The sequence below is a fragment of the Ovis aries genome, chromosome 4, assembly GCF_016772045.2.
Source record: "Ovis aries strain OAR_USU_Benz2616 breed Rambouillet chromosome 4, ARS-UI_Ramb_v3.0, whole genome shotgun sequence".
NCBI lineage: Eukaryota > Metazoa > Chordata > Mammalia > Artiodactyla > Bovidae > Ovis > Ovis aries.
The window spans coordinates 20,088,173-20,113,916 of NC_056057.1; the positions used below are offsets into that span (position 1 = coordinate 20,088,173).

Here is a 25,744-nt window from a genome sequence, read left to right on the forward strand (position 1 = left end):
CTGGTTCCTCTGCCTTTCCTAAATCCAACTTGAACATCTGGAAGTTCACTGTTCACATACTGTTGAGGCCTGAGTTGATGAATTTTGAGCATTACCTCGTTAGTATGTGATATGAGTGCTATTGTGCGGTAATTTGAACATTCTTTGGCATTGCCTTTCTTTGGGCTTGGAATGAAAACTGATCTTTTCCAGTCCTGTGGCCACTGCTGAGTTTTCCTCTGTTCATTTCCAAGGCAAACCTTTCAATATCACAGTAATCCAAGTTAATGCTCCAACCAGTAATGCTGAAGAAGCTAACGTTGAATGATTCTATGAAGTCCTAGAAGACCTTCTAGAACAAACACCCTAAAAAGATGTCCTTTTCATTATAGGGGACTGGAATGCAAAAATAGGAAGTCAAGAGATAACTGGAGTAACAGGCAAATTTGGCCTTGGAGTACACAATGAAGCAGGGCAAAGGCTAACAGAATTTTGCCAAGAGAACGCACTGGTCTTAACAAACACCCTCTTCCAACAACACAAGAGAAGACTCGACACATGGACATCACCAGATGGTCAACACCAAAATCAGATTGATTATATTCTTTGGAGCCAAAGGTGGTGAAGCTCTATACAGTCAGCAAAAACAAGACCGGGAGCTGACTGTGGCTTAGATAATGAACTCCTTATTGCCAAATTCAAACTGAAATTGAAGAAAGTAGGGAAAACCGCTAGACCATTCAGGTATGACCTAAATCAAATCCCTTATGATTATACAGTTCAAGTGACAAATAGATTCATGGGATTAGATCTGATAGAGTGCCTGAAGAACTGTGGGCAGAGGTTCGTGACATTGTATAAGAGGCAGTGATCAAGACCATCCTCAAGAAAAAGAAATGCAAAAAGACAAAATGGCTGTCTTAGGAGGCCTTAAAAATAGCTGAGAGAAGAAGAGAGAAACGGAAAGATACACCAATTTGAATGCAGAGTTCCAAAGAATAGCAAGGAGAGCTAAGAAAGACTTGCTCAGTGATCACTGCAAAGAAATAGAGGAAAACAATAAAATGGGAAAGACTAGAGATCTCTTCAAGAAAAATAGAGATACCAAGGGATCTTTTCATGCAAAGATGGGCACAATAAAGAACAGAAATGGTATGGACCTAACAGAAGCAGAAGATATTAAGAAGAGCTCACAAGAATACGCAGAAGAACTATACAGAAAAGATCTTCATGACCCAGATAACCACGATGGTGTGATCACTCACCCAGAGCCAGACACCCTGGAATGTGAAAGCAAGTGGGCCTTAGAAAGCATCACTATGAACAAAACTACTGGAAGTGGTAGAATTCCAGTTTAGCTCTTTCAAAACCTAAAGATTTTGCTGTGAAAGTGCTGCACTCAATATGCCAGCAAATCTGGAAAACTCAGTGGGAACCTCCCTAATAAGGCCAAATAGAGTTAGTTGCTTTTTTTTTTAATAACGCACCGTGGCAATTTGAGGGGTTGTGGCATGGAAATCCTGCAGTCTGAAATAGACACCTTTAAACAACATTAAATAAACAATATAAAAGGAGACAATAGAAATGGTCACATCTGTTCTCTATCTTAAATGTGTGAAGGACTATCCAGACTACTATTTTTAAAAGGCTGATTTTCCTTTTTAGTCCAATCCAAGCAATAGTTAGAACTGGACATGGAACAACAGACTGGTTCCAAATAGGAAAAGGAGTACATCACGGCTGTATACTGTCACCCTGCTTATTTAACTTCTATGCAGAGTATGTCATGAGAAGCACTGGGAAGAAGCACAAGCTGGAATCAAGATTGCCGGAAGAAATATCAATAACCTCAGATATGCAGATGACACCACCCTTATGGCAGAAAGTGAAGAGGAACTAAAAAGCCTCTTGATGAAAGTGAAAGAGGAGAGTGTAAAAGTTGGTTTAAAGCTCAACATTCAGAAAACGAAGATCATGGCATCCAGTCCCATCACTTCATGGGAAATAGATGGGGAAACAGTGGAAACAGTGTCAAGACTTTATTTTGGGGGGCTCCAAAATCACTGCAGATGGTGACTGCAGCCATGAAATTAAAAGATGCTTACTCCTTGGAAGAAAAGTTACGACCAACCTATATAGCATATTCAAAAGCAGAGATATTACTTTGCCAACAAAGGTCCATCTAGTCGCGGCTATGGTTTTTCCAGTGGTCATGTATGGATTTGAGAGTTTGACTGTGAAGAAAGCTGAGCGCCGAAGCATTGATGCTTTTGCACTGTGGTGTTGGAGAAGACTCTTGGGAGTCCCTTGGATTGCAAGGAGATCCAGCCAGTCCATTCTAAAGGAGATCAGCCCTGGGTGTTCTTTGAAAGGAATGATGCTGTAAGGCCACCTCATGCAAAGAGTTGACTCATTGGAAAAGACTCTGATGCTGGGGGGGGATTGGGGGCAGGAGGAGAGAGGGACGACAGAGGATGAGATGGCTAGATGGCATCACCAACTCGATGGATGTGAGTTTGAGTGAACTCTGGGAGTTGGTGATGGACAGGGAGGCCTGGTGTGCTGTGATTCATGGGATTGCAAAGAGTCGGACACGACTGAGCAACTGAACTGAACTGAAATAAATTTTGTCCCTGAATTCAATAAGATGCTCATAGAAAGCAACTTATTTTTTTTCATTCCAGTACCTTTAAACAAGCTCTGGTAAATTTTCTTTTTTTGGGTGACTTGTGGCTTTTCCAGTCTTCTGAGGTATTAATAAAAGTTCTCTTTTTTAATATAGGAAACCTAGTCCAATTTAATGTGAAGGTTTCAGACCCTCAGCCAGTTCAGAGTTTCTCCTCTCACCAGCTCCAGGCCTGCTTCAAACTGGGAAGTCTACAGTTTGAGAAGGGCACATCCTGAATTTTGACTCCTGTGCCTCCTTCCTTTAGTGACGTTTTAGTGGATCCTCACTGTTTAGGACTTCCCTACTGCTGTTTCCTTGAAGTGAGAGAGGTGTTCTTCAGTGGGTTACGTAGAACTCATTTTCTGAAGTCTTTAAGTCTTTAGTCTTTTGGCTCCTCCCTGATTGGCGTAGGCTCACTCCCCCTAGGCCATTCCTCTCTGGCTAGATCCCTTTCTAAACAACAGAGTCTTGCTCTCTTTCGTGGGTCTCTCATTTGTCCTGTAAGCTAAGAGCAGGCATTACCCCTGCAGCAGTGCATCTTTGCTGCTCTGCCTTTGCAACTAGGAAGATGCATCACCACCTCATCTGAGTGTCCCTCAAAACTCTGAGGGGACAGGTTCTTTGAAGACACTTCAAAAGCATCTCCCACCAATCTCAGTGTCCTTGGAACCCCTAAGGAACAAACGCTCTGCATACTTTTCAGAAAGACTGTCTCATATAGGGACTTCCTATAGAGTACACCTTTTAAAGAAATCCTTACTCTCCAATCTCACTTTTCCTCATTCTTCAAGCTTCTCCTTTGATGAATCTTTGTATGTGTGAGTCTTTGAAGACAATACTTTCGAAAGTATATTATCAGTGAATAGTTTTAAAAAATGAAATTTTAGACTTTTTAATGAGAGACCTAGAGATAAAATGTCACCTACCCTTTATTTGGTCCTTTTGTGTGAGAAGGTCAGATCATTCTCAAATCATCAGGACTCAAAACCATCATTCTTTTTTCTTAATTTGTTCACTTCTTCACTTTCTGCCAGTTTCTTCTTCTCAAGACCCCCAGAACATCATCTTCTTTTTGATTTTATCTACCTCTCCTTTTTGAAGCTATGATTTGGCATTTTAATGGATACTTTTAAAAAACATTAGAGTCCTCTGTTATAATTCATTAACTTTCTCTGCATTCACTGTATTGTTTCATCTTAAATGTGTGTGTGGTTTTTTTTTTTTAATTTTTCTTCTCTCTTCTGCCTAAAAATAACTGGAGGAATTTATAGACTTAGATTCAGTACAAATTTTATGGTTCCTAAGTAAAACCAAGCCTCATTGCTGTTTTTTGTGAGTTCCTTATCGGATTTCTTTTAGCAGTTATTTCCGCTATTTGCCACATTTGTCAAGTCTCAGTTTTATTTACAGCACCCTCATTTTTTTCTAGATAACTCTGTCTCTTACTTCACTGAGGGAAAAAAAAGGGGTCATAACATTATCTTATCACATCCCAACCTTAGAAAGTCTTTTGTTACTTTTTCTACTTCAACTTTTGTTACTTTCAAAATACCTCAATCTCTTATTTCTTTTTTTTTTTCAGAAGAAAAAAACAAATGTCACTTACTTTTGTTCTTTATTCCAAAAATCTTTCTCTTCAAAATCTAAGTTTCTGTTCTCATGAAGTCCGCCTACAAGGTTTTTCCAATCAGTTTTTTGAAAGATCACTTTTCACCTATCCTTCCAGGTTGCAAAGCTCCAAGAAGCCCTTCACTGTCCACTACTCTATAGTGGACAGTGAAAACTGACATACAGCAGAGTTTTATCCTGGACTTTCAAGGCTGTCTATAATCTGGCCTCATGCTAATATTCTAGATATATCTTTTCCCATCTCACTGTCTCTCTCCCCACTCCCTTCCCTCTCCCTTTTACAGAGATCATCAGAGTGTCATGTTTGTTTGTTTGTTTAGTGAAATATTCAGCTAAATCCTAATTTTCCAAGTAGTCTTTAGGACTAAACTAAAATTCTTTTGCATTTTGCTAGACTGTTCATTTGACGTTTGGTAGATGTTTCTTTGTATTGTTATTCATCTTTTATGTCTTGGCTCTCCTTACCAGCTACATTGCAAACTCTTAGAGAATATTTTTTTTCACGTTTTTTTCAAGACAGGAACCTGAATGTTACACATGATTTTTTCAAAGATAGATTTAAAAGCACTCCTGGTAGTGCTTCACTCCTAGCTTGTTTCCTATTTGTTGTTATTGAAATTATTTTTTAAACTTTCATTTTACTGAGTGGCAACAAAAGTGGTACAGATTCTAGGTTTTGCCTTAGATGCCCAAGGCTATTTTTTGAGCAATAAATGGATGTCTGAAACGTAAATTGCTTCCGATGATGACCCAAATATTGCAGAAAAGACCTAGAATAAGAGATGTAAGAGAATGTCTCTTTAGCAAGTTTAAAATACTGTCCTTTCTTAGAATTGTTTCTGTCTAGGTCAGTCAACATTTCTGTTAACATTTTAAAGTGCCTATTGATTATGGTAAATTGCCTTGAAATAGAGATAACAGTTTTTAGTTAAAAAGAAACTGTCTCCTCCAGAATGAAGAACACCAGAGTTCTCTGAGATTTTAAAGACAATCTGAAAGAAAATGTCCATTTCAATATTTTGTATAAATATTTGATAAGAAGTGTAACATTTGATAAGAAACAGTAACTCTTTTATTTATATAGACATGTTCTTTGTCTTGATGGACCTACCAATAAGTCTGCAATAGGAACCTCATTTTATTGAATAAAAATCTGTATAATATTCAGAAGGTATGCCACATGCTCTCCTAGGTACTTGAGACATACTAAAATAATCAGACATAAATGTGGCCCTTAAAAAGTTATGTTCTAGTAGGATAGATAACACATGTATAAATATAATTATAAGATTTAAAGTGTTAAATATCTTTAGAAGTTACAGATAAACTACTGGGAATTAGAAGACTAGAAGCATTGCTTTCAAAAACAAATTTTTTAAGATTTACAGGAAAAAAGATTATGAATAATGTGTCATCTGAATGGAATTACAAAAATTAGGTTGGATGTGGGCTTCTGTTGTAGCTCAGTCGGTAAAGACTCTGCCTGCAGTGCAGGAGACCTGGGTTTGATTCCTGGGTTGGGAAGATCCCCTAGAAGGAAATGGCAGCCCACTCCAGTATTCTTGCCTGGAGAATCCCATGGACAAAGGAGCCTGGCAGGACTAAACCAAACCAAGGTAGGAATGTAAATCAGGATAGACAAGGTTATGCAGCACACACCAAAAAAATACAAAATTTTTATTGACCTAACACAAGTTGATTTCTCATGGAAGTAACATGTCAATACAGTTTGACAGAGCAACTCTGTATATCGTAGTTACTTGAGGACCCAAGGTGATGGCAGTTTATTTCAACATATGTGCTTCACGGCACTGTAGAAGGAAATAGAGCAAATATGGAATGACCTTTAAAGTCTTATCTGGAAATTGACACCTTGAACTCCATCTTATGGTACACAAATTCCTCAAGTTAAACCTAATGTTAAAAGGCCAGGTGCTACCCTGTGCTAACATACTTCAGAGGCGTTTTTGGTATTTGAAGCAGCATAGGGAGAATCCAGGGAAAGAAAGAGTATATACAGTTTGCACAGGGAAACTGCATAATAATTTGAGAAGCAGTAATTGTACTACTAATAAATGCTAATATGTTTAATTTTTTTTCTTTTTACCTTTTTTAAAAAAAATAGACTTTTTTGGAGCTGTTTTTAGGTTACAGAAAAATCGAGTGAAAAGTACAGAGTTCCCTATATGCCCCTCATTCCTGCCCCTACACCTATAATATGTAAAACTGTAGTAATAGTTCCCCCTGTTATTAACATTTGGTATTAGGGTGGTACATTTGTTACAATTAATGAGCCAGTGTTGATACATCATTACTAACTAAAGTCCATAGTTTACATTAGGATTCACTCTTTATGTTGTATATCCTGTGGGTTTTGGAAAATGTAGGATAGGGGATATCTATCATTACAGTATCATAGAGGATAGTTTCACTTCCCTGCGAATCCCCTGTGTTCCACCTATCTGCCCTTCCTGCCCTCCCCCTAAAATCCTGGTAACCACAGATCTTTATACTGTCACCATACTTTTGCCTTTTCCAGAATGTCATATAGTTGGAATTACATAGCACATAGCTTTTCACATTGGCTTCTTTCACTTAGTAATATATATTTAAGTTTTCTCCATGTTTTTTCATGGTTTGATAGCTTCTTTCTTTCTTTCTTCTTTTTTTATCCTTTACATTTTAGGTTCACAGCAAAATTGAGTGGAGTACAAAGAGTTTCTGTATACTCCTTGTTTCCACAGATGTACAACCATCCTCCCCCACTTGTGACATCCTGCATCTAGTGGTACATTTGTTACCATCGATGAACCTATGTTGACACATCAGTACTACCCCAAGTCCATAGTTTACATTAGTGTTCATTCTTGATTTTATACATTCTGTACATTTTGATGTACGTATAATGAATTATATCCATCATCACACTATCATGCAGAATAGTTTTATTATCCGAAAAATCCATTATGCTCCACCTATTTACTCCTCCCTCCCTTTTCCAAATCTCGGGCAACCACACATCTTTTTACTATTTCCATAGTTTTGCCTTTTCCAGAATGTGATATAGTCAGAATCACATAATATGTTTGGATTACCACAGTTGATTTATGCACTCACCTATTGAAGGTGAGAAAGTGTATGAGTACAATTAGTTTGTTGTATATACAGCAGTCTTGTTTGCTTCCAAGTGTTGCAATTTATGAGTAAAGCTGCTGTAGACATACATGTATGGATTTCTATGTGGACATAAACTCATTTGGGAAGAACCAAGGAGCATGGTTATTGGATCATGTGGTAAAAGTATATTTAGTTTTGGAAGAGGTTTTGCCAAACTGTCTTACAAAGTAACTGTACCATCCTGCATTCCCACCAATAATAAATAAGAATTCTTACTGATCCACATGTTTGTTAGCATTTAGTATTGTCAGTGTTTCAGCTTTTAGCAATTCTAATAAATATGTAGTGATATCTCATTATTATTTTGATTTGCAGTTTCCTTGTGACATAGATGTTGAACATCTTTCATATGCTTATTTTCTATCTATATATCTTTTTTGGTGAGCTGTCTCTTCAGATCTTTGCCTGAGTCTTAATTTGGTTTTGTTTTTATTGCTGAGTTTTAGAGTTCTTTGTATATTCTAGATTCTTGTCCTTTATCAGATTTGATACAAATCTCAGTGTCTCTGAGTTTATTTTGTTTGTTCATTTTTTTCAGATTACGTATATGAATGAAGTTATACGAGTATTTGTTTTTCTCAATATGATTTGTTTCACTTAGCATAATACCTTCAAGATATGTCCATATTTTTGCAAGTGGCAGGATTTCATTCCGTGAAGAAGGAAATAGCAACCCATTCCAGTATTCGTGCCTGGGAAATACCATGGACAGAGGAGCCTGGCAAGCTACAGTCCATGGCATTGCAAGAGTTGAACACAACTAAGTGACTAAACCACCACCACCTCATATATAATCAACCAGTCTTTGGTAAAGGAGTAAAAGCAGTTTAATGGAGAAAATGTAGTCTTTTTAGCTGACATGTTTTTAACACAAAGCAAGTGGTTGGGAGTTCAGATGGATCCATAACATAAAAGGTTATAAATATCTTATCATGAATTTGTAACCACTGAAGTTGTGTTTGGTGTCCTTTAAGGGATGTTAAGGATCAGAAGAGGAGATATCATTTAGACCAATGATTCACAAGCTTTTTTGTCAGTTATTTATTGTATATAGTTTGTTACATATAACCTAAAGATTTTACAAAAAGCATGCTGATAATTTTTGTTCTTTTCGTTTTTCACTAAAATGCTGATCAGTTTCCACTAAATTGATTTTACTACCACTTATATTATTAAATAATTCGAAAGATATTGATCTGGTTAAAGTGCTTTATTTTACAGTTAAGGGAAGTGAGACTCAGAAAAGTAATCTCATGTGAAGCTCGGGGCTAGTTAATGGCAGAGCTATGACCAGGTTAGTGCCAGTTAGTACTTTTTCTCCATTTGTTGATCTACCACTGAGCACTTAAATAATTTTATATTGTCATTAAATCTGCTTAGTGATTAAAAACAAGTTTGGTGCTAAAATATAGATGTCTCATTTTGCAGAATCATGAGTAAACTCAAACTATGGAAGGGTCCACAGTGATTGATTAGCAAAAGCAACACATAGTCCTCAGAGTAAACTGTGTCAGTGACTGAACACATTCTTGTGTTATATGAGTACTTGCACTTGAGCATGCTGGTTTGTGTATTATCACAGGAATCTACCTCTGTCTTCACTTGACATACTCTTGTAAACCTTTGAACTTGAGTTTATTCCTTCCCATGCTGGTAATTCCTCATTATTTCCTCTGAAACAAACAGTTTCTGAAAAATTAGTCTCTTACATGTACTGGATGTCCCTGTACTCCTAGTCAAAGTCTCCCTTAAGAATAGACTTGAAAACAGAGTGAAGTAAGCCAGAAAGAAAAACGCCAATACAGTATACTAACGCATATATATGGAATTTAGAAAGATAGTAACGATAACCCTGTATGCAAGACAGCAAAAGAGACGCAGATGTATAGAACAGTCTTTTGGACTCTGTGGGAGAGGGAGAGGGTGGGATGATTTGGGAGAATGGCATTGAAACATGTATAATATCATATAAGAAACGAATTGCCAGTCTAGGTTTGATGCAGGATACAGGGTGCTTGGGGCTGGTGCACTGGATGACCCAGAGGTATGGTATGGGGAGGGAGGTGGGAGAGGGGTTCAGGATTGGGAGCACATGTACACCCGTGGCAGATTCATGTTGATGTATGGTAAAACCAATACAATATTGTAAAGTAATTAGCCTTCAATTAAAATAGATTTAAATTAAAAAAAAAAAAGACTTGAAATCAAATTGTCCAGGTAACTGTAAACTTGGGTGAGTGACTTAATGTCTCTGTACCTGATTTCCTCACTTTAAAATGGAGACAGCAAAAAATAATACCTACTCATTGAGGCTTTCTGTTGTTGTTTTTTTTTTTAAGCTCTTTTGTTGGTGGTTTTGAATCAGGTAACAATGACAGTGAGCCTAATCTAATACGTAATTCACTTGTCTATTTAGTTGCACAGGAAAAAGAAATGAAATGGTTTTTCACTAAGATAAAGATGAAATGTATACATTTATGTCCAGTACTTCTGAAATGCTGAGAATAGCACATCCATTGTGGGTTTTTTCTTTTTCTTAATCTGTGACCCATTTAAAGTTATTTTAATAGAATGCAAGCTTTAACTGTATTCCTTTAGTATTCTATAAAATTTAATTTTAATCAGATGTTAAATTTTGTATATTTTTCACAGTATAGACACATCTTTCCCCCCCCCTCTTTGAATCTACAGCATTGTTAAGGAGCAACAATTTCCTGCATTGGTAATGTTAAATGTAACTTTAGCTTTCAATTCATTGCTGCAGTTATGTTTCCAGAGCCTGCTCTAAGAGATAAACCCATTGCAAATGAAAGCAGCATTCATTTCCTTCCACCTCAGGCCACACAGAATTGATTGAAGTAATAAAATGACAGCACATTGTAATATACTGAAGGCTCTTTAATTTGAAAACCAGTTCTAGCCTGATTCAGAGCTTGTTTAAAGCTAATTTATAGCTTGCATAATTTTCAGCTGGCCGACCAAGGTAAAGGATGATATATGAAAACTGATAAAGAATTAACTTACAATACATTCAGAGCTGTCTTGTTAAAGTCAAGCGGTATTCAAAAACACAGGTAGCAGGGGGCAAGGGAGGATGGTGGGAAAAAATCATCGGTAATCTTTTGCTTTACGTAACATTTTTGACAACAGTTTAAATTTCCCATCATCTTATTTCAAACCTAGCTTCTTGTCCTTTTTTGTAGAATCAGTTCTGTCTGCATTTCTTAAAGTCCTTCAATGTTCATCCCATGTTCAGGTCAGTGTGAGAGTGAGTACAGGTAGCAGCTGTTGTAGCTTCCAGTGTCAGATCTACTGTATGCCACGTGGCAGTGCTGTGGCTAAATAGTTCTGTCTGTCAGCATTTTAATTACAGATCATCTTTTCCAAAGGGCAAACTGAAAGGAGTTAGTGCTCTTCATTTTTATTTGAGCTGAAAATTCCGGATTAGGCCTTTGCCTTTATGGGCTGATTTTGTCCTTTATTCTAGCATATTTATTCACTTTCCACCCACAGATACTACAACTATGATTCTTTTGAAAGTATTCTGTACTACGAATGAAGCCATGTTTTCAGAAATTTCATGTTGGCATTCACAAGTGAAAAATGAATTACATTTTCCTTTTTAATGTTTAAATCTTTTCAGTTCAGTACAGTCGCTCAGTCGTGTCCGACTCTTTGTGACCCCATGAATCGCAGCACGCCAGGCCTCCCTGTCCATCACCAACTCCCGGAGTTTACCCAAACTCATGTCCATCGAGTTGGTGATGCCATCCAGCCATCTCATCCTCTGTTGTCCCCTTCTCCTCCTGCCCCCAATCCCTCCCAGCATCAAAGTCTTTTCCAAGGAGTCAGCTCTTCGCATGAGGTGGCCAAAGTACTAGAGTTTCAGCCCCTGTATCAGTCCTTCCAAAGAAATCCCAGGGCTGATCTCCTTCAGAATGGACTGGTTGGATCTCCTTGCAGTCCAAGGGACTCTCAAGAGTCTTCTCCAACACCACAGTTCAAAAGCACCAATTCTTTGGTGCTCAGCTTTCTTCACAGTCCAACTCTCACATCCATACATGACCACTGGGAAAACCATAGCCTTGACTAGACGGACCTTTGTTGGCAAAGTAATGTCTCTGCTTTTCAATATGCTGTCTAGGTTGGTCATAACTTTTCCTTCCAAGGAGTAAGCGTCTTTTAATTTCATGGCTGCAATCACCATCTGCAGTGATTTTGGAGCCCCCCAAAATAAAGTCTGACACTGTTTCATTGTTTCCCCATCTATTTCTCATGAAGTGATAGGACCAGATGCCACGATCTTTAGTTTTCTGATGTTGAATTTTAAGCCAACTTTTTCACTCTCCTCTTTCACTTTCATCAAGAAGCTTTTTAGTTCCTCTTCACTTTCTGCCATAAGGGTGGTGTCATCTGCATATCTGAGGTTATTGATATTTCTCCCGGCAATCTTGATTCCAGCTTGTGTTTCTTCCAGTCCAGCGTTTCTCATGAAGTACTCTGCATAGAAGTTAAATAAGCAGGGTGACAATATACAGCCTTGATGTGCTCCTTTTCCTATTTGAAACCAGTCTCTTGTTCCATGTCCAGTTCTAACTGTTGCTTCCTGACCTGCATAGAGGTATCTCAAGAGGCAGGTCAGGTGGTCTAGTATTCCCATCCCTTTCAGAATTTTCCACAGTTTCTTGTGATCCACACAGTCAAAGGCTTTGGCATAGTCAATAAAGCAGAAATAGATGTTTTTCTGGAACTCTTGCTTTTCGATGATCCAGCAGATGTTGGCAATTTGATCTCTGGTTCCTCTGCCTTTTCTAGAACCAGCTTGGACATCTGGAAGTTCACGGTTCACGTATTGCTGAAGCCTGGCTTGGAGACTTTTGTGCATTGTTTTACTAGTGTATGCTGCTGCTGCTGCTAAGTCGTGTCAGTTGTGTCTGACTCCGTGCAACCCCATAGACGGCAGCCCACCAGGCTCCCCTGTCTCTGGGATTCTCCAGGCAAGAACACTGGAGTGGGTTGCCATTTCCTTCTCCAATGCATGAAAAAAGTGAAAAGTGAAAGTGAAGTTGCTCAGTCATGTCCAACTCCTAGCGACCCCATGGACTGCAGCCTACCAGTCTCCTGCCCATGGGATTTTCCAGGCAAGGGTACTGGAGTGGGGTGCCATTGTGTTCTCCTACTAGCATATGAGATGAGCGCAATTGTGCTGTAGTTTGAGCATTCTTTGGCATTGCCTTTCTTTGGGATTGGTATGAAAACTGACCTTTTCCAGTCCTGTGGCCACTGCTGAGTTTTTCAAATTTGCTGGCATATTGAGTGCAGCACTTTCCCAGCATCATCTTTCAGGATTTGAAATAGCTCACCTGGGATTCTGTCACCTCCGCTAGCTTTGTTCATAGCGATGCTTCCTCAGGCCCACTTGACTTTACATTCCAGGATGTCTGGCTCTAGATGTGGGATCACACGATTGTGATTATCTGGGTCATGAAGATCTTTTTTATACAGTTCTTCTGTGTATTCTTGCCACTTCTTCTTAATATCTTCTACTTCTGTCAGGTCCATACCATTTCTGTCCTTTATTGAGCCCATCTTTGCATGAAATGTTCCCTTGGTATCTCTGATTTTCTTGAAGAGATCTCTAGTCTTTCCCATTCTTTTGTTTTGCTCTGTTTCTTTGCACTGATAGCTGAGGAAGGCTTTCTTATCTCTTCTTGCTATTCTTTGGAAGTCTGCATTCAAATGGGTATATCTCCTTTGCTTCTCTTCTTTTCACAGCTATTTGTAAGGCCTCCTCAAGACAGCCATTTTGCCTTTTTGCATTTCTTCTTCTTGGGGATAGTCTTGATCCCTGTTTCCTGTACAATATCATGAACCTCCATCCATAGTTCATCAGACACTCTGTCTATCAGATCTAGTCCCTTAAATCTATTTCTCACTTCCACTGTATGATCATAAGGGATACTTGATTCTAAACGTGCATCACCTTCTCATATCCCCACATACATTCCTACAGATGTTCCCATACACAGCTCTGCACATAGCCCTACACACGCTGCCTGCATAGCCCTTTACAAGACTGTCACTCGTGCACCCTGTGCGTGTGCGTACACACTCTACACGAAAATGAAACATTTTCTTATCCTTACTGTGTGTGATATACCCTATTGTTTTTTTTTCTATTAAATTTCACCTTTAAAATAACTCAGTAAAGTCACATGTCGTCTAGACTATTGCATGCTTGCTCTAGAGTAGATCCTGACTTCTCTATCAGCCTATATTTTCGCTAGGTGTCTATGTATATAAATACAGATACAGAACAAAATATATTTAACCTAAGAGGAAGTAACATTGGCTTACATTCATAATTTTGTGTAGATATACTTCAAGCTTTTGTGTTGTGATCTTTCATTGTTCAGCAATGATGAGCTATATGTATTAATACATTTCCTTTTTTTCTTTACCGTGCAATGGAGAAACTACAAGAGTATTCTATGTAGAAGTTTTTAAAGAAACTAGAGGTTTAAATGATAAGGATTTGAAAGAGGTTCATAAAATAGGATTGATATTTCTCTACTGTATGATAAAATGAAGGACTTTGTGCTAGTAGAATAGCAATTGGTTACTAATTTTGTCATTATCTGAAGTTGTTCCAACTACTTACTGACCCTGAGAAATGTCTAATTCCTGGGAAACATCTCTGGTATACAGTCAGTCTTGTCATATAAATGTCAAGAAGCCAATAACTCTTTTCTCTTACATTTATTATCTGGGAGTCAACCTCTTTTTTTATATGTCAATTTCTGTAAAATTGGAATTGAGTAAAATATGCCTCTGAAGCATCAGTTTATCGTCAGACCTGGATTTGAATATCTACTTCTCCATTTAGTAGCTTTGGTACTCTGGGGCAAATTCCTTAAGCCTTCTGAGTTTGTATTTCCTCTTCAGTAAAAGTAATACTGTGTAGGAAAGTTCTGAAGATCAGAGAATAGTATTAATATAGGTGTGCAGAATGCCTAGCATAATTGTTGTTGTTGTTTAGTTGCCAAGTTGTGTCTGACTCTTTGCAGCCCCCTGGACTGTAGCCTGCCAGACTCCTCTGTTTGTGGAATTTCCCAGGCAAGAATACTGGACTGGGTTTCCCTTTTCTCTCGAGAGGATCTTACTGACCCAGGGATCAAACCCACATCTCCTGCATTGGCAGGTGGATTTTTTACCACTGAGCCACCAGTGAAGCCTGCCTAACATAATTACTGGCCCATTACATATAAATGGTAACACATACCTTCATGATTATTATTATAGCTATTAATACCATTGTTAATCTCATTTTTTTACAATTTTGTGAGGAAAACAAAATTATCCTGTTGCATACATGTTTGATTTTTCATAACCCAGAGGATAAGAGATATCAAACAACTTTGAGTAGGTCTTATATGATAGTTGTCAAAAAAGACTGAGAAAATAGAATCGTATTAATTTGGTTATAGGTTTGCAGCCTATGGTTTCTAGATTTACATGGAATCATATATGGAAATAGTATTTCACAGTTTTTCAACAGGTTTTTATGAATACTGTATTTTTTAGTGTCTCAATTTTTAACTCAGGCTCTTAGTGTTGAATTTCGTATGATATAGAATTATTGCTAATAAAAGAGGTCAGTAAATACTGAAATGTGTTCATACTTACCTAAACAAGTAATAACTGCCTTTAAAATTTAGTTTGTTAGAATTATAAATTATTTACCTAGGGAGAGAATTGATTTCCCAAGGTTACATGAGGAAAACACCAGTTTTCCCTTGAGTGTTATTCGTAATAGTTTGCTTCTCATTCATTTAAAATAATGGAATCTTAGAACTTAAATCTAGAAGTGACTTTAAAGTTATAGGTCAACTGGTAAATTCTTTTAGATCTCTTTTCCCTTAAGGCTATCACTAGTTAAGAAATCTGGAGTTCCAAGAGGTTTGTGAATGAATTGTGGAAGACATGATAAGTATCAATAAGAACTTTGACTTTCTGTCTTCAAATCCTTCGGTTTTCTCATTTATAGTGCCAGTGTCCGTTGTTTGTTTACATACATTCATGGTAAATGTCCTACGGTGCTTATGTAATTCCCAAGTATTATATAATTTCCATGATTATCTAATTGGGCTTATTGTTTGGAATATGTACATGAAGTAAAAATATTTTCTTACCATTTTAAAACAAAGTAAGTTATGTAAAAATTTCCCATGCATTGTGTCATATAATAGCCTGAATTTTATCAAGAGCATAATCTGATACATGATTCTCCCAGTAAATTTAATCTAGGTACCAATGTTATTCTTCAAAATTACCAGCTTCATTTTGTATCAGTGTAGTATGTGAATCTCTGATTGTAGTTATTTTTTGTTACATTTTTTTTAAAGGTTAGTTTGAAATTATTTCTAGCACTCCCAGGTGGCACTAGTGGTAAAGAACCCGCCTGCCAGTGCAGGAGATGCAAGAGACTTGGTCTCAATTGCTGGGTTGCCACGATCCCCTGGAGGAGGAATAGCAACCCACTTCAGTATTCTTGCCTGGAGAATCCCGTGGACAGAGGAGCCTGATGGGTTAATCCGAGTTCGCAAAGACTCAAACACAGCGTAACACCCAAACATAAACATAAGTTTTTATACTTATATCACTTTATCAATGACATTGCTGTTTCTATGTGATACTTCCTTCTCCCTTCAATGTTGTCTCCTCAAAATTAAAACTACTGCTTCATGAAAGAAAAACAATACTCAACATATTTTCCAAATTATCAGACTATGAGAATTACTTGTCTGTACCATTTTTGGTGGTTATCTTTTGAATATCGAGATATCAGAAATGGCAAAGTAAATGAATTTTTAAAAGTAATAATTTTTACTTATAGCTTCACTGTTTATTTTTACATTAGGGTTTTTTAAACTTTTTTTATTTTGATGTGGGTGGGGAATGTCTTGCATACACAGATGCTCAAGTAAAGCAAGGTTTTATTGAATTTTCTCCAAAGTATGCTACAGATAACAGTGTTAAATTTCTTAATAATACAAAATCATGAACCACAAACACAATATCCCAAACACACAAAACTGTAGATTTTTTATTTTCTCAGTAACTTTAGGTATCCTCAGATTTAAAGCTGGTAGAAATACTTAATGCCCCTTTCTGTTCAAATAGTGATACAAATAGCAATTATTCACTGCACCATAATGAATCATTTTTATCTACGTCTTGTGTCTGTTCCATTTATATAGAATAAATATTTATGTTTTCTCGTTTTTCTCAACTAAGAGATACAGATAAAATAGGTTTGAAGTATCAGCTATAATTCATTCTTGAAAAGAGAGGCCTTAAACTGATATCGTATGGGAGAGAAAACCATCTCAATCATTTCAGCAGCAAGCTTATAACCAAGATAACATCAGCATTTTCCTTCCTGAAAATGTGTCTTCTATATTAAAGTAAGGAAGCAATATTTTATTAAAAATTGTATCAGAAGCTCAACCTATCATCACAAACCTTAAAGAAGATCCTGTTATGATAGGGGAAAAAATAATAGTAAGATTTCGTTTCAGTCACATGCTCACTATACAAGATCATCAAAAAACTCCTAAAATTCGAAAACAGCAACAACAAAAAAGTGAATAAATAAAAGTGAAAAAAATAGCTATTATGTTAATAGTTCATATTTTTCTATTTGGAGTTCTCAAAGACAAATTATTATCCTACATGAATATACAGTGATAACACAGTATTAATAACTTAATGGCTAGTCGACTAATGTCCAAAAAGTTATCAATTTGAAAAATCCACAATTTTCTTTTCAGCTCATGCACACGATGTAGCCCTGTATTTAGTACTATTTACATAATTTTGTAATTAAATATTTTTCTAGGAGAGTAACAAGCTATATAACTCTTGATCTGCATTCTAAAAATTAGAAATTAAAGGGTATTATGTTAGAAATATTTGACATCCTTTGTGAGTTCAGCAATTTCTTGACTTTGACTTGATATTGCCTTTTCCTAATGAAAAAATGTTTTATTGAACTATGGCCTATATACTAAAATACGTCCTTAGATAATGTTTTGAAGATAATGTGCTACAGTAATTTATAAATTAAATATATAAATTTCATTTAGCATAAATGTGTTCTGTAACTATGTAGCATCAATTTATTTTAACTACTACATTTTTCATATTGTTACATACCTGTTGTGTAAGGAATTAAGTGACCGATTACTTTTGGAGCTGCGTTTTAAGTATATTAATTATTTTGTTCCCATTATGCAAGTAATATATGTTCATTATAGATAATTTGAAAAATTCAGAGAAAGGGATAAAGAAAACAAAAGTCATACTATATTTCCCAGGGATTACGGTTGTTGCCATATTGGTGTATTTCTTTCTAGAGTTCTTCTTGCCTTCATTTTACAAATATTTACTGACCCTGGTGTAAAGTGTCAGTTCAGTTCAGTTCAGTCCAGTCGCTCAGTCGTGTCCGACTCTGCACCCCCAAGAACTGCAGCACACGAGGCCTCCCTGTCCATCACCAACTCCTGGAGTTCACTCAAACTCACGTCATCGAGTCGGTAACGCCATCCAGCCATCTCATCCTTGGTCGTCCCCTTCTCCTCCTGCCCCCAATCCCTCCCAGCATCAAAGTCTTTTCCAGTGAGTCAACTCTTCACATGAGGTGGCCAAAGTACTGGAGTTTCAGCTTTAACATCATTCCTTCCAAAGAATACCCAGGACAGATCTCCTTTAGAAAGGACTGGTTGGATCTCCTTGCAGTCCAAGGGACTCTCAAGAGTCTTCTCCAACACCACAGTTCAAAAGCATCAATTCTTCAGCGCTCAGCTTTCTTCACAGTGCAACTCTCACATCCATACATGACCACTGGAAAAAACCATAGCCTTGACTAGACAGACCATTGTTGGCAAAGTAATGTCTCTGCTTTTCAGTATGCTATCTAGGTTGGTCATAACTTTCCTTCCAAGGAGTAAGCGTCTTTTAATTTCATGGCTGCAGTCACCATCTGCAGTGATTTTGGAGCCCCCCCAAAAGAAGTCTGACACTGTTTCCACTGTTTCCCGTCTATTTCCCATGAAGTGATGGGACCAGATGCCATGATCTTTGTTTTCTGAATGTTGAGCTTTAAGCCAACTTTTTCACTCTCCTCTTTCACTTTCATCAAGAGGCTTTTTAGTTGCTCTTCACTTTCTGCCATAAGGGTGGTATGATCTGCATATCTGAGGTTATTGATATTTCTCCCAACAATCTTGATTCCATCTTCTGCTTCTTCCAGCCCAGCGTTTCTCATGATGTACTCTGCATATAAGTTAAATAAGCAGGGTGACAATATACAGCCTTGACGTACTCCTTTTCCTATTTGGAACCAATCTGTTGTTCCATGTCCAGTTCTAACTGTTGCTTCCTGACCTGCATATAGGTTTCTCAAGAGGCCGGTCAGGTGGTCTGGTATTCCCATCTCTTTCAGAATTTTCCACAGTTTATTGTGATCCACAAAGTCAAAGGCTTTGGCATAGTCAATAAAGCAAAAATAGATGTTTTTCTGGAACTCTCTTGCTTTTCCATGATCCAGCAGATGTTGGCCGTTTGATCTCTGGTTCCTCTGCCTTTTCTAAAACCAACTTGAACATCAGGAAGTTCATGGTTCATGTATTGCTGAAGCCTGGCTTGGAGAATTTTGAGCATTACTTTACTAGCATGTGAGATGAGTGCAATTGTGCGGTAGTTTGAGCATTCTTTGGGATTGGCCTTTCTTTGGGATTGGAATGAAAACTGACCTTTTCCAGTCCTGTGGCCACTGCTGAGTTTTCCAAGTTTGCTGGCATATTGAGTGAAGCACTTTCACAGCATCATCTTTCAGGATTTGAAATAGCTCAACTGGAATTCCATCACCTCCACTAGCTTTGTTTGTAGTGATGCTTTCTAAGGCCCACTTAACTTCACATTCCAGGATGTCTGGCTCTAGGTGAGTGATCACACCATCATGATTATTTGGGTTGTGAAGAGCTTTTTTGTACAGTTCTGTGTATTCTTGCCACCTCTTGTTAATATCTTCTGCTTCCGTTAGGTCCATACCATTTCTGTCCTTTATCAGTGTAGGGCCCAATAACAGTTGCTAGGAGCATCCTTGAAAGGATATAACCCCTGTCCTCTTGATACTTACAGTTTAAAAGAGAATATAGACAAATGAAATAAACAGTTTGGGAGAAGTTTTGAAAGAACTCAGTGTGTTAGTCACTTCAGTCGTGTCTGACTCTTTGCAACCACGTGGACTATAACTCACCAGACTCCTCTGTCCATGGAATTCTCCAGGCAGGAATACTGGAGTGGGTAGCCATCCCCTTCTCCAGGCGATCTTCCTGATCCAGGGATCAAACCTGGGTCTTCTGCTTTCTAGTAGTATTTTAGCATATTTCACTGGAAAATCTAGGCTTAAGACAGTATGTTTATGACTTTGTTTCTAGGGCTTTACAGTCAAAATGTGAGAATTCCTCCAAGAAGAACTGTTACAAATGAACTTATTTACAAAACAAAAATAAATTCACACTTTGAGAACAAATTTATGGTTGCCAGGGGAAAAGATGGGAAGAAGGGATAGTTAGGAAGTTTGGGATCAACTTGTATACACTGCAATATTTAAAATGGATAACCAACAAGGTTCTACTGTTTAGCACTGGGAACTCTGCTCAGTGTTATGTGGCAGCCTGGATGGGAGGGAAGTTTGCGGGAGAGTAGATACATATATATGTATGGCTTAGTTTCTTTGTTGTCCACCTGAAACTATCACAATATTGTTAATCAGCTACTCTCCAACACAAAATAAAACGTTTTTTTAAAATATGAGAATTCCTATAATAGTATTGTATTTTGAAAGCAAATAATTTTTGTGTGATATAAGACTTTGAAACTAATACCAGAGGAATATGAGATAGAAAATATCTTAACTCCTTCAAAAAGCATCTCTTCGTTTCCTTTGACACGTTTTAACACTTCTCAATCAAGATTTCCAGGAGAAATATCAATAACCTCAGATATGCAGATGACACCACCCTTACGGCAGAAAGTGAAGAAGAACTAAAGAGCTTCTTGATGAAAGTGAAAGAGGAGAGTGTAAAAGTTGGCTTCAAACTCAACATTCAGAAAACTAAGATCATGGCATCTGGTCTCATCATTTCATGGCAAATAGATGGGGAAACAATGGAAAAAATAGACAGAGTTTATTTTGGGGGGCTCCAAAATCACTGCAGATGGTGACTGCACCCATGAAATTAAAGATGCTTGCTCCTTGGAAGAAAAGTTATGACTAACCTAGACAGCACTTTAAAAAGCAGAGACATTACTTTGCCAACAGAGATCCATCTAGTCAAGCCTACGGTTTTTTGTGAGAGTTGGACTATATATATATATATATATATATAAGAAAGCTGAGCACTGAAAAACTGATGCTTTTGAACTATGGTGTTGGAGAAGACTCTTGAGAGTCCCTTGGACAGCAAGGAGATTCAACCAGTCTATCCTAAAGGAAATCAGTCCTGAATATTCATTATAAGGACTGATGCTGAAGCTGAAACTCCTATACTTTGGCTACCTGATGTGAAGAACTGACTCATTGGAAAAGACCCTGATGCTGGAAAAGATTGAAGGCAGGAGGAGAAGGGGATGGCAGAGGATGAGATGGCTGGATGGTATCACCAACTCGATGGACATGAGTTTGAGCAAGCTCAGGGAGTTGGTGATGGACAGGAAGCCTGGCATACTGCAGTCCATGGGGTCGCAACAGTTGGACACGACTGAGCAACTGAACTGATGACCTGCAGAGCCCCCTCATTTTCATGCTACATAAATGGCAACTCCTTCTCAATCTTCTTAGCTGAGTACTCCACCTGTGCCCAGTTTTATTTCCATGGCTTAGTCCATAGGACCCTCTTCTTCTCTGTATGCCATTCCCTTGATGAGTGCATATAGTCTCATCTATAAGTTGTAGACTTCTAGATTTCTAATACTAGCCCTGAACTCTTCCCTCAAGATCTAAATTCATGTATCCTGATATTTTCCTGACTTTCCCATTGGACAGCTATAGATTGTCTCAAGTTTAATGTTGCTGAAATAGAATTTTTTTTCCCAGATCATTCTTCACTCCCATGATAGCATACTTGTCTCTTACTCTTTCCCAACTCACTACTACCATTTTTGTGTGCCACAAACAGGAGTCATTTCTAATTACTCTCTTTTGTTTATTCCTCGATTTCTCCCTCATAGCCTGTCCTGACTCAGAACCATGTCATACATCTTCCCATTCCCACCACTACTACAGTGCTCCAAGCCACCATCATTTCTGATTTGTACTGTTGCAGTTGTCTTCTGACTTCTTTTCTATTTTCATTCTTACCTATAACCCCTATCCTTCTTTCTCTATACAGCAAGCAAAATAACCTTAAAGCTCAAAATCAAATTACTTAGTATTAAATCCTTCAGTGGCTTCTCACTGTAAATGGAATCAGGCTAACATTGCATCTCCTGCCACATATACTGGTGTCATACATGCTGAGCTCATTTGTCCTGTTAGGCCCTCGCTCTTGTTCCCCGTGCCTGTACATTCTCTTTCCACAGGCTAGTACCTGACTGGCATCTCAGCCTGAATGTTACCTCTACCTCTATAGTAACTTTCCCTGACTGCATTATCTAAGGAAACCTGTGCTCACACACATTGTATTCTTTTCCTTTGTTTTTTCCTTTGTTTTTTACATCAAAATGTGAAATTATCTGCTAACAGTTTATTCTGTTTCCTGTTGAAATATAAGACCTGTGACGACAAAGACATCCTGTTATTTACCACTTGTTTCTCCACCTTCTAGAAAGGAACCTGGCAGATAGTAGATAGACAGTTACATATTTGCAGGTTAATAAACAAGTAGAAAACACTTCTATATTACAAGTTTAAGTAATTCTTAACATTACAGTTACCATCAGCATTGAAAAACTAAAATTCTAGTTAGAAAAGGAAGCAAAACTGTTCATTTTTATTCTGGTAAAAAGAAAAAGCACTTTCTCCAACCAACTTTCTCAATTTTTGAGCCTGGTTTTTGGGAATGTATTTTAACTTCTTTAATAATAATTTCTGGCTTTGTTTTGAGCACCTACTATGTTAACACATTTTGTTAGTAAATGTAAACATTTTATTAGTATAATTTGCATGCATAATCATATTTCTAATCCCCAAAGTGTGTTCTTTCAGGTTTTTAGTTTCTGTGTTTTTTTTTTTTTTTTTTTTACGTATAAGGAAACTGAGACTGAGAGGTCATGTGTTTTCCCAAGGTCACACCAATAGTAGGTGTCAAAGGAGGACTGGGTTAGTTTTGTCTGAGGCCAGAGGCATATACATTGTCTACTGTGCTCATGTAGATGCTTTGGATAAGAACACACAATTATTTTACGATGTTAGATCACTTTGATCCTTAGAATACCTAGGTACACACAACCTCACCAACATTTTTTGTCTTGCTTTTAGGCATACTATATTTTTACCAGCATTTAATTTAAAATCATACTGATTCATTATGGTCAATACTGGCTCATCATGACAAACAGTTCCAGACAGCAGCTTAGGAGACTTGAATTCTGATTCCAGCTCTACTATTTAGTAGCTGTGGGATCCTGGGGAGGTCAGTTATGTGCTCTAAGAATGGCTTCTCTATCAGTAGAGTAAATAGAATGGATCAAACGATCCATCCTCTAAGTAAAATACCTTCCCTTCTGTCTCTAAAATTTTATGGCTCTTTATAGAGAAGAGTGGTCTGGAAAACCAAAGAAATCTATTTAACTTAGCATCTGACTTTTGTATTTAATGTAAATTGCTTATTTTAATATATTGATTCTCTCTTCTTAAAAATACACATAGCAAACAGTATTCTTTCTTTAATCAGTCTTAAAATTCAGAGAGGTAATTAGAGGAATATGGATACAGAACATAATAGTTGTCTATTTAAATTGTTTTATTCTGTTACCTACCATTGATCTTCCTCATAAACAGAGGTGCTCATTGAATTCTCTCTTTATGTGTTTCAGTTGATTCTCTTGACATTTCCAGGTATAAACAAATAGAGGTAGTTTTATCTCGTCTTACAATTTTATACTTCATGGCATTCTCTTCTAATTGTATTGACCAGTATCTCCAAACAAGATTAAATAATAGTGGTATATCTGTCACCACCTTAACTTAGTTGGATTGTTTCTAGTTTGTAATGCTAGTTTTTGAGCTGAAAACATGTATGTTATTTTAAGACAGTATAACAAATAAATAAGCAAAATATAGTGTTGAAAATAACCTGGAAGTTGTAGAAGTTTAATACGATGCCACGCATATAAAATGTTAAAATATGGTATGAAAGCATACCAATGAGTGATGTCCAGTTCAACATATTGGCCATGTCTGGTAAAAAGAAAGGAAGAGGAGTATATTCGGGAAGAAATATCCAGGGGGTTTCAATAAGTGCTAAAAGTTATAGCTATGATTATTGCTATGTTTGCAATATTTTATAAACAAAATAATTTGACTTTCTGAAGAAACATAGAGGTGTCTGTTGACAAGGAATAGAGAAGGTAGGAGGCATAAGTTGAACTAGTTTTACAATTCAAGTGCAAAAGTTTTCTGAAAAAGATCAGCTGTTTGTTCTTCTGTCCCCAGAACATATGCACAGTATGTAGTAGGCATTCACTTAATAATTTTTGATTAAAAGAATAGGGGAAAGAAAGAGAGGAGGACATTCTTCATTAGTTTTCCTTGTTCCTTCTTTCTCCTTATTCTTTTATTATGTGTGCATGCTAAGTCACTTTGGTCATGTCAGACTCATTTATGACCCTATGGACTGTAGCCCACCATGCCCTCCTCCACGGGATCTTCCTGACCCAGGGACTGAACCAGCGTCTGTTATATCTCCTGCATTGGCAGACAGGTTCTTTGCCACTAGCGCCTACACATCGTTAATTTTTTTTAAGCAAATCTTAGTTTAAATAACGATGTAGATTTCTTTTGTATATTAGAAGCCCACTTTTTTTTCTGAATGTAGAAAATGTAACCAGCTTTCCATATAACTTTCCAGAAAACAACATATTATTTCATATTTGTTGAGCTGCTTGTGATGTATAAAGTACATAATCAAATTAATTATGGGGTATACTACTTGTGTACTGAGTCCTAACAATGATTCATGTGAGGCTACATTCGGAGGAGGCAAAATGGTATCACAGTTTCCAATGCCTGCTGTTGCTCAGTTATATTCTGCTTTATCATTCTTTTGAAATTAGATATATCATATATCAATAAGACATTTCAAACTGTGTTGAAATTCAGAGTATACAGCTTATTTTTTAATTTTAAAATAAAATTGGATTTAAAAGGTCACACTCTGTTTATGTATTTTCTGTCTATGATAAAATGCATGATAGTATCTTTAAAAGTTAAGAAAAGCAAAATCATCTTTTAAAAATACTTTCATATTTCAATGGAGAATTAGAGATTTGTTTCCTGGGTAATTGTTGAACACCTGTATTATGAAAATTAGCGCTTTCCAAATGTTTAATTAATTTGATTGAACAATATGGTTGCCACATAATGTGGCTATGAGATCATTTTTATGTTAAAAAGTTACTTTATATTTAAATTTATAATTTAATTTTCCGTAAATGTTATATTTTGTCAGCTTTATATTCGATTTAATATTATACCAGGATTTTCTTTTGAGACTCTTCAATTTGAACTCTCAACATTTCCACAAGCTTCCAAGTGTCCTTCACGGACCTACCTATCTCTAAAGGCTTGTGATCCTTTTTCTTAAAAATAGAGACTATTTTTTCTTTCTGAGAAAGTAAACCTTTGTGTTGGTATCTGTCAAAGAACTGAGAAAGCTATGGACCTTGATAATAAATCTTCTTTACACAGGCTTATTTGAAGACAAAAGAGCAGCCATCCCAAGGTAATGGCAGAATTTTATGTTTCTGAGAAACTGTTCTTGCAGCGTTTCCCCAGTGCCCCTTTTTGTTCTCAACCATTTCTGTATCCTCATGAGATTTAGGAAATATAACACAACAAATCCTAATATTGTCAGAAAGCTTGAAAAAATGAAAAGGCAAGTGGTATCTTTATCAGGATTTCTATAAATAATCTTCAAGGTGCACAATGGCTAAACTGTTTTGGATTTAAAGATTGCTTTTCAATCATTTCCACAAGACAGATTTAAGATCTTTTTGTACAAC

General features: G+C 37.0%; 1 protein-coding gene across 6 annotated transcripts in view; it reads left to right on the forward strand.

The window, feature by feature from the left end:
* The window catches only part of PHF14 (PHD finger protein 14), a 194,940-nt gene that overhangs the window by 153,161 nt on the left and 16,035 nt on the right, over positions 1-25,744 (forward strand). For 2 of the 6 annotated variants that reach the window (XM_042248412.2, XM_060414525.1), the window contains exon 18: positions 25,431-25,464. The exons of 3 other annotated variants lie outside the window; for them this stretch is intronic. In XM_042248412.2, the coding sequence (XP_042104346.1) occupies positions 25,431-25,464 (34 nt within the window). Of the gene's footprint in view, positions 1-371; positions 9,649-25,430; positions 25,465-25,744 lie in introns of those variants that run through there. One more of the 6 variants, XM_042248413.2, reaches the window with a different exon arrangement.